The following is a 13,054-nucleotide window of genomic DNA, read 5'->3' on the forward strand; positions in this document are numbered from 1 at the left end:
GGGAGATTTCCCCCGTCCTTGTTCTCTGCCAGCTCCCACAGGGATGTGCCTTGCAGGGGTGCAATGACACTGGGCTGGTGCCCAAACTCACCTGGCTTCAGCTTTGCCTTTTTGAGGCTAAGGAAAACTCTACTTCCCCAATCCCAACCCAAGCCCATCACTGGGCTCAGCAGAGCAGCCCCTACTTCACCAAAGTCCCACAAGTGTTTTAAACCTTCATTAAACTCAGTTAACCTGCTACCTGGAAAGTTCCTGAACTCAAAGTGGGAACTGAGTGCAGCTGCTTCTGCCCCCCCAGCCCCAGGTACCAGGAACAGGGTTGGAGAGGACCCAGAACCCCAAGAGATGCTGGTCTGGGCTGGAGGACACAGGGCAGAGGCTGCTCAGCTTCACAAATCCTCTGGTCCTTCAGCAAAGCACTCAAAAATAGTCCCCAAGATGAGGCCAGAGCCACTCCTGCAGCTGTGAGTAATCCCTCTCCTAACAGCATCTTTTTATGCCAAGGCTCTGAGCAGGACAGAAGCAGCTGCTGAAGTAGATAATGGAGTTCTGAGGCTCTTTGATTTTCTAATGACTTTTATTCAAACACAGTGAATTAATACGCATGGTTCCATCTTTGACACTTCTGTCCTCCAGACGAGGACGTGGCCCGAGTTAAGGAGCTCCAACAGCCCAAATCTCCTTCCAGCTGACTCAAAACAGGGCCGTGGGGATTCAGGGAAACAGGCCACAACTGCAGCAACCCCCTCCACGGGGGGCTGGGGTACAGAGGCGAGCAGGAACAGCTTAAGGGGGGTAAAAGAAAACCCCATAGAACGGGGTGTTCACTGCTGGAACAGGTCCTGGCCAGGGAGGGGGCAGTGGCAGGACAGAGCCCCGTGCTCCACTCCCTGCAGAAGCTTGCAGCCACAGCAGGGATGGGGACAAAGGGCTCAGCCTCCATGCGTGGCTGGTGGGGAGAAACAGGACAAAGCTCAGGCCTCAGCTCAGCTTACTGCTCAGCAAGAGGACAGGGAGAAGTGTGGGATGCACCCACAGACCCTTCCTCCACTGCAGGAGAGGGCAGCCTCAGATCTCCCCTGCTGTGCTTCGAGGTGTAAGTCTGCAGTTTATACAGAAAAGCTGGGTTTGCCCAGGGAAGATGGGGCAGAAACCCTGCTCCCTTCAAAACACAAAAGGGCTTTTCTTCTCCCAAGGTGGTTGCACCAAGTCTTGGGCAACCACAGCTCCACCGACTGCCTCACCCTGGGACCAGGGCTGCAGCAGGGTTTGCAGGGCACAACCCACCCAGCAGGAGCTTGGAAAAAATTAGTTAGACCAGCATTCTCAAATTAACAAACTGTAATTTTTCTCCAAAGATACATTTTCCATACACATCCATCATACACCGTAACAAAAAAAAGCAGTGTACATGAAATAAGAAAATAAATTAAATCCATAGCATAGGTAAGGAGGATGCTCTAGACTGGAGTAGAGTCAAAAGTTTCCAGCAATACAAGAGGCTCAAGAGTTTGTTTTAATAAGAATGCCTGCTAGCATGGGCCCAGCAAGTGTTCTGGGTCAGTCCAACTCCTTAAACAGTTATTTAGAGTTTTGAACAGCCAGTATTGTCCTGCAACAGGCAGAGCTATTACATCCTGGGAGAAAGCCAAGAGGCATCACTAAGATCCAAGTAGAGCATCCAGAAGATATTCAGATTGGTCCTGCAGCATCCACACTAGCCATCCTCCTTGGGTGGTGTATACCAGCCTGGAATGAGGAGAGATCTGTGAGGCAGGAAACTGCACCTGGAGAAGCTGTCAAAAGCAGCCAAGTCCCACTTCTAAAGGGCCACATATTCCTGATTTCTGGGGGACTTTTCCTCTGGCTGACTTCCCAACACCACACAGGCAAAACACGGAATCATTCAGGTTGGAAAGACCTCTCAGATCAAGTCCAAGCCATCAGTGAGGTGCTGCCTCTAGTTACAGCCACCAGAGCCCAGCAGTGGCAGTAGAGAGGGCAGCAGCCACACTGTGTTACAGCAGCTGCCACTGCTGCTGTCACCTCTGCACCTAAGGCAGGATAAAACTCGAGTGGCTTGTCTGGAGAGTTCAAACAAGCAAGGGAAAATGCAGGCCCCCTCCCTCAGCCCTTACCATTCTTCTCATGGATCTGAACCAGGGACTTGTAGGACTGCTGTGCTCTTGTCAGGCTGTACTGGTTCTGCAAGAGAAGGCAAGGAGAGCGTCAGTCCAGCAGGAACCTTGGGGAAGCCATCCCACACACCTTCCCTGTGTGCCAGACCTGGCTGTGCCCCCATCTGCCACCCCCCATTCTCCTACACTGGCCAGGCCTTACCTTGTTGGCTCCAAATTGTACTCGTGCCTTCCCTTTCACCAGCGTTGCACTGATCTGCATGATCACCGACTCGATGGAGTAGGCACTACTCCAGCCCTTAGGGATGAAACACACAGTGAGGCCACACCCAGCCACCTGTGCCACCAAAGAGCCTTCCCCAGCCCTGGCAGGCAGTGGTAGGGCAGGAGCTGTCAGGAATACTCAGTGTGGTAGGCAGAACAGCTCCCCCAGGGACCAGCACTCACCTGCTTCGTAAGCAGCTCCATGCAGATGGCACCACCACCCAGAACATACCTGGGAAGGAATCAGACAAAGTTACCACACACAGACAGATGTGATGGTACCCACCCGCTGCTCCAGAGGTGAAACATCTTCTCTGATTAGATTTCTGATGGAAAAAAGAATGCTAAAAACTCCATCACTGCTGTCTGCTTCCCAATGGCAAATCCATGTCAAGGAAGTCACAGGATTGCACAGCTCTGGGTAACCCCAGTGAAAACTGCTGCAGGAAGCAACACTGCAGAGACAGACAGTTACTCACCCCCCTGACAGCACCGGGGATACAACCCTTACAAATGGTGGATCAAAAGGAAAGTTGTCCTGCAATGAGAGAAGGGAAGCAGAGCCATTGAGTTCTCTGATGCCTCGCCGGCTCAGGCGTCTCTCAGGGAGAGGGTGAGCCTTACTTTAAAAGAGAAGTTGAGGAGGATGAAATCTGTTCCTTCTTTCTCTTTGAGGATTTGAAGATCGTTGTGCAAAGCGCTGTCCTCGTCAACCCTGTGACAGGAAAAGCCCAGAGGGTCAAGGCAAGGCTGTGCACCTCAGGCCAGCCACGCTCGCTGCCACCACACCCCGGAGCTGCCGTACCTGCACAGCCGGGCAGCCACGTGGGCAGCACCCAGCATTCTGCTTCTGGTTTGCAGAGAAGACCATCACACCCCTTTTCCATGCTGCCAGCTTAAAAATAAAAGCTGCCTGGCCCAAGGAAAAGGCAGCACTGGTGTCTGGAGGGTGTGAAAGCTCAGGGTTTGCCTGCTGCACCTCTCTCTGGACTCTAGGAACAGCAGAGACTTGCAGAGCCCTCCAATTACCTCATCTTGTCTGGAGATATCATCTCCTTTTTGTCGTGGAGACAGCAAGCCAGCTGCCTGAGAGATGCTAACTCAAGGTCTGCTTGGTGCTCCCTTGCCATGCTCACATCCCCTCTGCTCACACGGATTTTCTGGTCCCATCACCAAAACCCACCAAAAAAAGCATGATCCCAAGCTGGGCCACCTACTTCAGGAGTTTGACGTTCCAATCGTACAGGCTGTCATTCACTAGTTCAACTGCATAGTATCCTGCAAGGAGAACACAGGGGGGTCACTGTGGGGGGACACTGAGAGGGGGTTGAGCCATCACCCAGACTTCAAACTCCCTGGGCCCTGCAGCACAACTTCATTTGGGCACTGTCCCTCCATGAAAGGCAGTGCCTGTGAGGGCAGCAGGCTCTTTCTCTGAGTCCCTGGGCTCAGGAAAGGAGTAGGAACACTATTCCCCTCAAAGTCAGATGATTCTCTGACCCACAGCACGCTCCTCACTTCCATCCAGCAGTGGCAGGGAAGAGAGAGGGTAAGGTGGTTTTTTTCACTCTTGACAGAGCCACAGCCATCCAACGCTGCAGATCTTCCCCCTCAGCTGAGCAGCACAGCCCCAAGGCCCACTGGGTACCCCACGGGAGGAGAAGGAATCCTCCTGCCCAGAGCTCCTGGCAGCACTCACCGCCCTTGAAACTTGGTGATCGGTAAATATCCCTGAGCTCCTTCATTAGCCGGTCAGTGGCCTGCACAGACCCAGACACTGCACCCTGCAAGGAACAGCGAGGGGAAAGTTGTATTGTTATGCTGCACCCAGCCATGCCTACTGCTCTGTGAGGTCAACACCTGAGCTACAACTCGGTCCAGCCTCTGTACCAGGCTGGATCCTCCCTGTCACCTCTCAGCCTGTCCCTCTTCCCAAATATGTCACCTCAGGCAGCAAAGCTGCAGCAGAAACACCTCTGTGTCCTCTCTACTGTCTTAGAATCTTGGCCCAGGGGTGCAAAAGCACAATGCACCTTCACAGCCTCAGGTGATTGTGAGGGCACAGCTCCTGTGGCAGAAGGGAGCCCCAGATCTTGGTGCAGGACTGCCCCTTGAGGCACCCGTGCCCCTGGGGTCACCCAGTGCCCTCCCTGAGCTGCAGAGGCAGCTCACAGACTCCTCTGCTTCAGCCCCATCAGCCCTGGAGAACTGGTACTGCTGCACCTTTGGCTGGGGACAGCCCCTCTGATTTAGGGCTGGAGGGCTGGCAAGGGCCTCCATCACTCTTGCCCTTGAGTCCCTCTGCTTCCCCAGCCCACCTGCCCACTGGGCGACACGTACATTTAAGTAATCTTGCCTCTGGTTCTTTTTTATTTTCTCTAAAATGGCCAAGTTTTCCTTCCCAATGCCTTCATCCTCCGTCTTTCTCCCATCTGCCGGCTCTTCCTCTTTCATCTCATAGTGGTCCAAGTCCTCAGTGTCCTGGGAAGGGAAGAGGAAAGCTCAAAGAGATGTGCCTTTGCTCCTCCCTGCTCTGAGTGCTGAGCTGCCCTGACCCAGGAAGGATTCCTAGTGCAACTCTTTCAGCACAGAAGTCCCAGCTCCTGATGTGAGGCAAAATAGAGCAGAAGGAACAAGGTCTGGGCACTGAGCTGGGCTCATGTGAGCTCTTTGTTTGCTGGATTCTCCCCTGCCACGTCTCATTCCTGTTTATAATGACCCATTAATCTCACTCCTCAGCAAGCCCCACGTAACCACGACCCTGGATCCTGGCACACCTGTGGCTCCAGCAGCTTGTGCCAGGCTGCTGGGTGGCTGGAACAAAGAACAAAGCACAGCCCCCTGGCACAGTGCTGCCAGGCCACCTGGGCTAGCCAAACCCCAACAGGGACACAGGAAGAACAGACCCCTGCACCCAAATCCAGCTGCAGGGGATGTTATTCCCTCAACAAGAGCAGGGATTTCACAGCAGGTCCCTCGTTAGATCTGCTCAGAACACCCCAAGTGTAATACCTGACCCCAGAAGAGCCTTTGGCCCTCACTGTTTCCCAAAATAACACATAGCAATGCAAGTCCCAGATGGGAAAAAAAAACAGTTGCAGCCACCTGGGCACACTGCAGGAATCTGTCCCCGTGCACACAGGGTTCAGCTGCCTGGAAGTGGCTGTGGGCATGCACAGCTCCAGCACTGGCACTAAATCCTCTGATTTAGTGTTTACTAAGTGTTTACTCTGGCCTCTCTGGGCTGGTCGTGGCTACTGAGCAGTGTTTTTGGAAGGGCATGGACACTTTTAGACTCACACGGGAAAACAGATCCTCCTAGAAAATCCCTCGAGGAGATTAACCTGCACAATGAATCTGTGTGCCAGGACACAGTTCTGCTGCTGCACTCCTCCACACAGCTGAACAAATCCCTCTGCTCAGCAGAAAACCTTTGCTCTACACGAGCATTCTCCCTCCACAACGCCTGGCATTAGCAGAAAGCACAAGGGGGAATGCTCAGCTCCTTGGGATTTATTTTTCCAGCCCACAGGAGTGGAGGCCTTGCACACACTGATTTGCCATAAAGCTGCAGATTTGCAGATTCACAAGGTTATGCTGGTCCCAGTTTAACCCTCCCCCTTTTCCCTGTGGACGCTAGCAAAGCCCAACCTTAATTTAGCAAGCAATTAACTTTGCCAAAACCCCCCAAGTGCTGGGGTGCTGCTGCTCAGTGACCTGCCCCCAGGCTCCACAGCACTGCTGACTCAGTGCCCGTGCTGTTCTCGTGTCTGAGGCATTGCTAAACGTCACCATGGAGATTCAAGATTATTCCACCCACTTCCACAGAGCTCTAAACTGCAAAACCAAACAACCAGAGCCTGTGGGTTGTGCAGCAAGGTGCCCTCAGCTTGCAGTGAAGTGTGGCTGCCTCCACCACTGCTGGCAATCAGCTCACTTGCACACTCAGCCACCTGACCTCATCCTCTCTGTGGGAGTTCCGTGCAGCAGAGATTTCCCTGCCAGCAACAGCAACCCAGAAACCCATCCCTCCCGCAGGAATTTCAGGCTTTGGAGAAAGAACAGCATGTACTGCCCAAGCAGCTCTGCTCACAGCTCATCCTCATGCCTCTGGAGGCCACATGGCCACGCTCAGCCCCTGTGCTCTCCTGGGCTTTGTGAATATGTGGAGCCCAGCTGTGCCTCAGAATCCTCAGCATCAAAATGCCAAGAATTATCCAGCCTTTGGTCCAAACTTCCCTGTCTGGTGGCCACAAGCTTCCCCCAGGCTTCTACCCCTGTATCCTTGCACCTTTCTGCACCTTTCTCCTTGTGCCCAGCTCTCTGGCACATACCCTCACACACTGAGGTGGCACTTACCTCTGGCATCTCTTCATCTTCCTCTTCAGAGGACACCTCCTCCTGGGTGCTCTGTGGAGAGGACAGGGATGGAGATGGTGTGGTCAGCATCCTGGGAAAATGCTCTTCTGCCTTCCCAGATGCTTCCAAGGTGAGGCCAAACAGGGATGAACAAGCAGAACCAAATTAAAAGCAAAGGGCAGCTGAGAGCCTTCACAGGAGACAGCACCAAGGCCCAGCAGAGCACGTTGGCATCACCCAGGACAGGAATCCAAACTCTCACCCACTGTGTTCCTCTTCTGGTAACCCCCAGAAGCCTCCAGAGCAAACACCAGGGAACTTGTAACTTGTTTTCTGAGCTCTGGCAGCCTCCTCCTGAGCCACTCACCTGTTCAGCCGGCAGAGGCTGGTCCAACATTTCAACATCTGGATGTTGGGGGAGGTTGTAGAGTTTGCACAGGTCAGAGATTATTCGCTTCAGGTGCTGCAAAAGCTGTCCAGAGAAGAGAGGGTCAGCCAAGTGTGGGGAGCTCCGTGCCCTGCTGAGCCCCAGCCCTGCCAGCAAAGGCCCCACTGCTCCCTCCTGACACAAGCAGGGTGCAAAATCCCACCCCGGCACCAAATGATGTCAGACAAGTTCACCCCAAACATCTGGAACGTTGATGAGACCAGAGGCAACCCCCACTTCAGGCAGCTGGGGACGTGTAAGCAGGGAGTTAACCCCCCAGAAGCTGCCAGCAGGGAGTTGACCCCCCCAAAAGCTGCCAGCAGGGAGTTATCCCCCCCAAAAGCTGCCAGCAGGGAGTTATCCCCCCCAAAAGCTGCCAGCTGCAGAGCACATCTCACCAAGGTGTTTCCTTTCCTGACTTCCACCAGCCTCTCCAGGATAGCTGCCAGGTTGGGATCGTCTGACTCCACAGACCAGATGGGGGGAACAGCTGGATAAGACTCCTGCACAGGGGGAGAAGGGGGTGTTGGTGGCATGGAGGCTGCTGAAGACCCCTCAGAGATCAGCCCACAGGTGACTGACCCACCCTGCAGCATAAACCTGGGCTGAGGGCAACACAAACCCCAGCTGGGACCACGCTGGGCTGCGTCCCCCTGGCCCAGGGCTGAACACAGAGTGGGGACAGAGGCGTTTTGGCCACCCCTCTGCCCGTGGAAGGCAGCAGAGGCAGGACACCGAGGGCATCCCATGGGCTACTCCACCCTCAGAGCTTTGTTACAGAAGAACCTGGCAGAGCAGAGGCCGGGCAGGCACCTTCAATCCAGGACAAAGCTCCCAACGTGCCCCTCCAAAAAACCCTGGCTGTCAGCCCCATCCAAGGGGCTACCAAGCTCTGCCAGCCCTCCTGGTCCGGAGACACAAAAACCAGGGGGAACTCGTGAGCAAAGAGGGCATGAGCACAGCAGCACCGGAATCCCCACAACACCGGGATCCCCACAACACCGGGAGCCCCGCAGCACCGGGAGCCCCGCAGCACCGGGATCCCCACAGCACCGGGATCCCCGCAGCACCGGGAGCCCCGCAGCACCGGCGCGGGTGAGCCAGGGCAGCGAGGAGGATGCCAAAGGGAGACCGGGGAAACCCTCCCAAACAAACCCGGGGCAAGCAGGGGGAACGGGAGCGCTCCGAGGGGCTCCAGGCCGCGGCACGGGCAGCGGGACGGGGCTGGGGGGCTCCGGACACCGCGGGGAACGGCGCGGCGGCCGCCGGCAGGGACGTTGGGGCGCAGGCCCGGCTCGCCCCCCGGGCCCCAACGGCGCTGGCCCCGCCGCCCCCGGGGCTCACCGTGATGTTGCAGTGGATGCGGACGGGCCCCGGCGGCGGCCCCCGGGAGGCAGAGGCGCCGGCGCGGGCCCCGGCCCCCGGCACGAACTCGCAGCTGATCTCGTCCGGGCAGGCGCTGCCGATGCGGAACCGCTCGTGGCCGCGGTGGAAGATGGACTCGAGCAGCCGCAGCTCCCGCCTCAGGAGCCGCCCGGCGGGGGCCGCCGCCACCTCGGCGCCGCTCCGCCCGGGTCCCCCCGCCGCCGCCTGCGCCCTCGCCGCCTCCTCCGGCCCCGCCCGCTGCATCTTCCCATGGAGGGACCCGCTCCGCCGCCGCCGCCGCCGCAGCCCCGGAGCCCGCCCAAGATGGCGGCGGCACGGCCCCGCTCCCGGAAGTGCCGTCGGCGGAACGGGCGGGGCGGCGCCGCCGGAAGCGTCGCGCGACATGGGGGGAAGTGACACCCGGTAAGCCCCGGGGGAGGGGGCGGGGCCGGCGGGGAGCCCCGCCCCTGCCCGGAGGGGCGCCCGGGCCGCCGCCGCCGGCTCCAGCACCGCGGACAGCGCCCGGCCAGCACCGCGGACAGCGCCGGGCGCCGGTACCGGGCCGCCCCCATGGCGCTGCTCCGCGTCCTCTGCCTTCTCGCCGCCCTCCGACGTAAGTGCCGCGGCTCCGGGGCATGGCACCGGCACGGGCGGGGAGGGCAGCGGGCCGGGCCCGGGGGCTGCGCCTGTTGCACGGTTCGGGTCCGGAGCGGCGCCGGTACCGCGCTGCCGGTGCCGCCGGCCGTGCCCGGGGTGGGCAGGGAGCCGCAGGAACGGGGAGGGAACGGGGAGCGGAGGGACCCCCGGCGCTGTGCAGCCGCTCGCCCCCCGCTCACGGCGCCGCTGTGACACCCCCATCAGCACGCACCCCGCCATCCCCGCCCCGGGGCTGCCGGGCAGAGCCCCACACTCGTTACGGGCTCTGTCCCGGGGGTCCCCGGAGCCTGGAGGGGGGCCCTGCCTGGCAGCGTGGCGCTGAGGCTCGGCCGTGCCCCAGGGAGCCTGGGCACTGACACGGAGGAGCGGCTGGTCGAGTACCTGCTGGACCCCGCTCGCTACAACAAGCTGATCCGGCCGGCCACCAACGGCTCGGAGCTGGTCACCGTGCAGCTGATGGTGTCGCTGGCGCAGCTCATCAGCGTGGTGAGTTGGACGGGGCTCTGCTCCCCAGCCCCCCCCGGGCAAGCCCCAAACCCTCCCGGCGCCCTCCCTGGGTGACTGGCCTTTCTCTCTCTGCAGCACGAGCGGGAGCAGATCATGACCACGAACGTCTGGCTGACCCAGGTGGGCACCCTAGGGGCTCTGACGTGGCCCTGAGACCCCAGTGTCCACCCTGCCTCAGGACTCCTGCCTTGAGACCCATCCCTATCCCATGCATCCTGTGTGGCACCCCAATGTCTACCCTGCCCTGTCATAGCCCCCCATCAAGCCTGTGTGGCACCCCTGTGTCCCCCCTGTCCTGAACCACCCCCTGCCCCTGTCCTGTGGCTGGGCTGATCCCACCTGTCCCCAGGAGTGGGAGGACTATCGCCTCACGTGGAAGCCCGAGGACTTTGACAACATGAAGAAGGTCCGCCTGCCCTCCAAGCACATCTGGCTGCCTGACGTGGTGCTCTACAACAAGTAGGTCATTTTTAGGGGGGGGCTACGTGTTCCCCAACCCCACCCAGGGCAGGGGGCCGTGTTGTTGCACTGCTGGGGCTGGCAACAGCAGGACTGACAGCATGTCTTCGCCCCAGCGCCGATGGGATGTACGAGGTCTCCTTTTACTCCAACGCGGTGATCTCCTACGACGGCAGCATCTTCTGGCTGCCACCTGCCATCTACAAGAGCGCCTGCAAGATCGAGGTGAAGCACTTCCCCTTCGACCAGCAGAACTGCACCATGAAGTTCCGCTCCTGGACCTACGACCGCACCGAGATCGACCTGGTGCTGAAGAGCGAGGTGGCCAGCCTGGACGACTTCACGCCCAGCGGCGAGTGGGACATCGTGGCGCTGCCGGGGCGGCGCAACGAGAACCCCGACGACTCCACCTACGTGGACATCACGTATGACTTCATCATTCGGCGCAAGCCGCTCTTCTACACCATCAACCTCATCATCCCCTGCATCCTCATTACCTCCCTGGCCATCCTGGTGTTTTACCTCCCGTCCGACTGCGGCGAGAAGATGACGCTCTGCATCTCCGTCCTGCTCGCCCTCACCGTCTTCCTCCTGCTCATCTCCAAGATCGTGCCGCCCACCTCACTGGACGTGCCGCTGGTGGGCAAGTACCTCATGTTCACCATGGTGCTGGTGACCTTCTCCATCGTCACCAGCGTCTGCGTCCTCAACGTGCACCACCGCTCGCCCACCACGCACACCATGCCGCCCTGGGTCCGCACCCTCTTCCTCCACAAGCTCCCGGCGCTGCTCTTCATGAAGCAGCCGCGCCAGAGCTGCGCCCGCCAGCGCCTGCGCCAGCGCCGGCACACGCAGGAGCGCGCCGCCGCCACCGCCCTCTTCGTGCAGGCCGGTGCCCACAGCTGCACCTGCTACGCCAACCCGGGCGCTGCCAAGGCCGAGGGGCTCAACGGCTACCGGGAGCGGCAGGGCCAGGCGCCGGGCCCCGCGGCGGGCTGCAGCTGCGGGCTGGAGGAGGCGGTGGACGGCGTGCGCTTCATCGCTGACCACATGCGCAGCGAGGACGACGACCAGAGCGTAAGTCGAGGTGGGAGGCTGGGAGGGGGCAGTGCTCAGGGTGGCCAGAGCTGGGGGCAGTGCTCAGGGTGGCCAGAGGGAGTGGGCAGTGTGCATCTGGGAGGGGGCAGTGCTCAGGGTGGCCAGAGCTGGGGACAGTGCTCAGGGTGGCCAGAGGGAGTGGGCAGTGCTCAGGATGAACAGAGGGATTTGGGCAGTGCTCAGGGTGGCCAAAGCTGGGGGCTGTGTGCATTTGGGAATGGGCAGTGCTCAGGGTGGCCAGAGGGATGGGGGCAGTGGTCAGGGTGGCCAGAGCTGGGGGCAGTGCTCAGGGTGGCCAGAGGGACTGGGGCAGTGCTCAGGGTGGTCAGAGCTGGGGGCTGTGTGCATCTGGGAGGGGGCAGTGCTCAGGGTGGCCAGAGCTGGGGGCAGTGCTCAGGGTGGCCAGAGGGGGGCAGTGTGCATCTGGGAGTGGGCAGGGATTTGGGCAGTGCTCAGGGTGGCCAAAGCTGGGGGCAGTGTGCATCTGGGAGTGGGCAGTGCTCAGGGTGGCCAGAGGGAGTGGGGCAGCGTTCAGGATGGCCAGAGCTGGGGGCAGTGCTCAGGGTGGTCAGAGGGAGTGGGACAGTGCTCAGGATGGCCAGAGCTGGGGGTGGTGTGCATCTGGGAGTGGAGCAGTGCTCAGGCTGGCCAGAGCTGGGGTTGCAGGCAGAGCTAGGGGGTGCAGAGTGTGTTCTGGCTCACGGCTGCACCACACAAAGTGATGTGCACAAGCACCAAGGGGATCCCTGCCTGGCCCCATGCCCAGTGAGGTCCAGCACTGATCCCTGACCCACCACTGCAGTCCCAGGCTGAAGCAGCTGCTCTGGAGGCTCGCAGGAGGCCTGGCCCTGCACGGCAGTCAGGCTGCAGATTCTGCAGAGTCCCCTCCCAGCCCTGCCCACTGGGGAGATGTTTCCTGGGCTCAGCAGTGCGGGTGACAGCAGGGGGATGAGCCCCATGAGGCCCACAGCAGGCTGGCAGGCAGCCCCAGGAGCTGCAGTGCTGAGGGAGCAGATTGGAGGCTCTGAGATATGCCAAATCCCCAGCTGGGGCAGCGTCAGGCAATACCCAGGCCCCAGCCTGACCCAGCATTTCTCCCAACCCCGTGCAGGTGAGTGAGGACTGGAAGTACGTGGCCATGGTCATCGACCGCCTCTTCCTCTGGATCTTCGTCTTCGTCTGTGTCTTTGGCACCGTTGGCATGTTCCTGCAGCCCCTCTTCCAGAACTACACCACCAACTCCCTGCTGCAGCTTGGCCAGGGCACCCCCACCTCCAAATAGCATGGGGAACAGCCAGTCCCAGGGCCACAGAGCTGGGCACTGGGCTCAGGCGGCCCCTGCAAACCAATAAATACTCCCACAGGAGCGGGCTGGTTCCATCTGGTGTCATTTCATCCCACACTGTGCTCTGCAGGCCTGAGAGAGCAGGATGCAGCCGGGCTGGGGTGACTCTGGCTGCCTGTGACCAAGGTAAGAGGCTAGGGAGGCATCATCTCTGTGAGAGGAAAATCCCAGCTGCCGAGGGAGAGAGCAAAGGAGCGTGAAACCTGATCCATGGGGGCATGCTCAGCTCTCTCCTCTGCTCCTGGGAGCACCAGTCCCTCCCTGCATCTCCTCTCACGCCATGTGGGGCCAGAGCCCCAGGCTCAGTGGGCAGCCCCTGGCTCCAGCTGGTGCTGCCAAGCCCTGTGCCAGCTCTGGGGCTCCCAGGAGATGACAGAACAGGAGCAGAGGCAGAGCTGCTCAGCTCTGGCTCCCAGTGAACACATGGACCAAGCA

General features: G+C 59.8%; 2 protein-coding genes across 4 annotated transcripts; one reads left to right on the forward strand and one right to left on the reverse strand.

Moving 5' to 3' along the window:
* Positions 1 to 558: 558 nt before the first annotated feature.
* UBE2Q1 (ubiquitin conjugating enzyme E2 Q1) lies at positions 559 to 8,973 on the reverse strand. 2 transcript variants are annotated; one of them, XR_005626781.1, is made up of 14 exons: positions 8,533 to 8,973; positions 7,587 to 7,691; positions 7,129 to 7,233; positions 6,762 to 6,812; positions 4,743 to 4,883; positions 4,102 to 4,186; positions 3,620 to 3,680; positions 3,208 to 3,394; positions 3,027 to 3,117; positions 2,882 to 2,940; positions 2,586 to 2,634; positions 2,341 to 2,436; positions 2,139 to 2,205; positions 559 to 1,749 (listed from the first exon to the last, which is right to left on the reverse strand). XR_005626781.1 is itself a non-coding variant. In XM_039702311.1 (13 exons), the coding sequence occupies exons 1-13, from the start codon at positions 8,956 to 8,958 to the stop codon at positions 1,718 to 1,720; spliced, it is 1,368 nt and encodes a 455-aa protein (XP_039558245.1). In that variant the 5' UTR covers positions 8,959 to 8,973; the 3' UTR covers positions 559 to 1,717. The 2 variants fall into 2 exon arrangements, 1 of the variants encoding a protein (XP_039558245.1); XM_039702311.1 differs by lacking the exon at positions 3,208 to 3,394.
* Positions 8,974 to 9,039: 66 nt separating this feature from the next.
* On the forward strand, positions 9,040 to 12,641 carry CHRNB2 (cholinergic receptor nicotinic beta 2 subunit). 2 transcript variants are annotated; one of them, XM_039702309.1, is made up of 6 exons: positions 9,040 to 9,166; positions 9,551 to 9,696; positions 9,793 to 9,837; positions 10,067 to 10,176; positions 10,293 to 11,253; positions 12,386 to 12,641. In XM_039702309.1, the coding sequence occupies exons 1-6, from the start codon at positions 9,124 to 9,126 to the stop codon at positions 12,554 to 12,556; spliced, it is 1,476 nt and encodes a 491-aa protein (XP_039558243.1). In that variant the 5' UTR covers positions 9,040 to 9,123; the 3' UTR covers positions 12,557 to 12,641. The 2 variants fall into 2 exon arrangements, with proteins under 2 accessions (XP_039558243.1, XP_039558244.1); XM_039702310.1 differs by having other exon boundaries at positions 9,048 to 9,166; positions 9,415 to 9,696.
* Positions 12,642 to 13,054: the final 413 nt, after the last annotated feature.

The sequence above is a fragment of the Passer montanus genome, unplaced genomic scaffold (assembly GCF_014805655.1).
Source record: "Passer montanus isolate IOZ18808 unplaced genomic scaffold, ASM1480565v1 scaffold154, whole genome shotgun sequence".
Taxonomy (NCBI): Eukaryota; Metazoa; Chordata; class Aves; order Passeriformes; family Passeridae; genus Passer; species Passer montanus.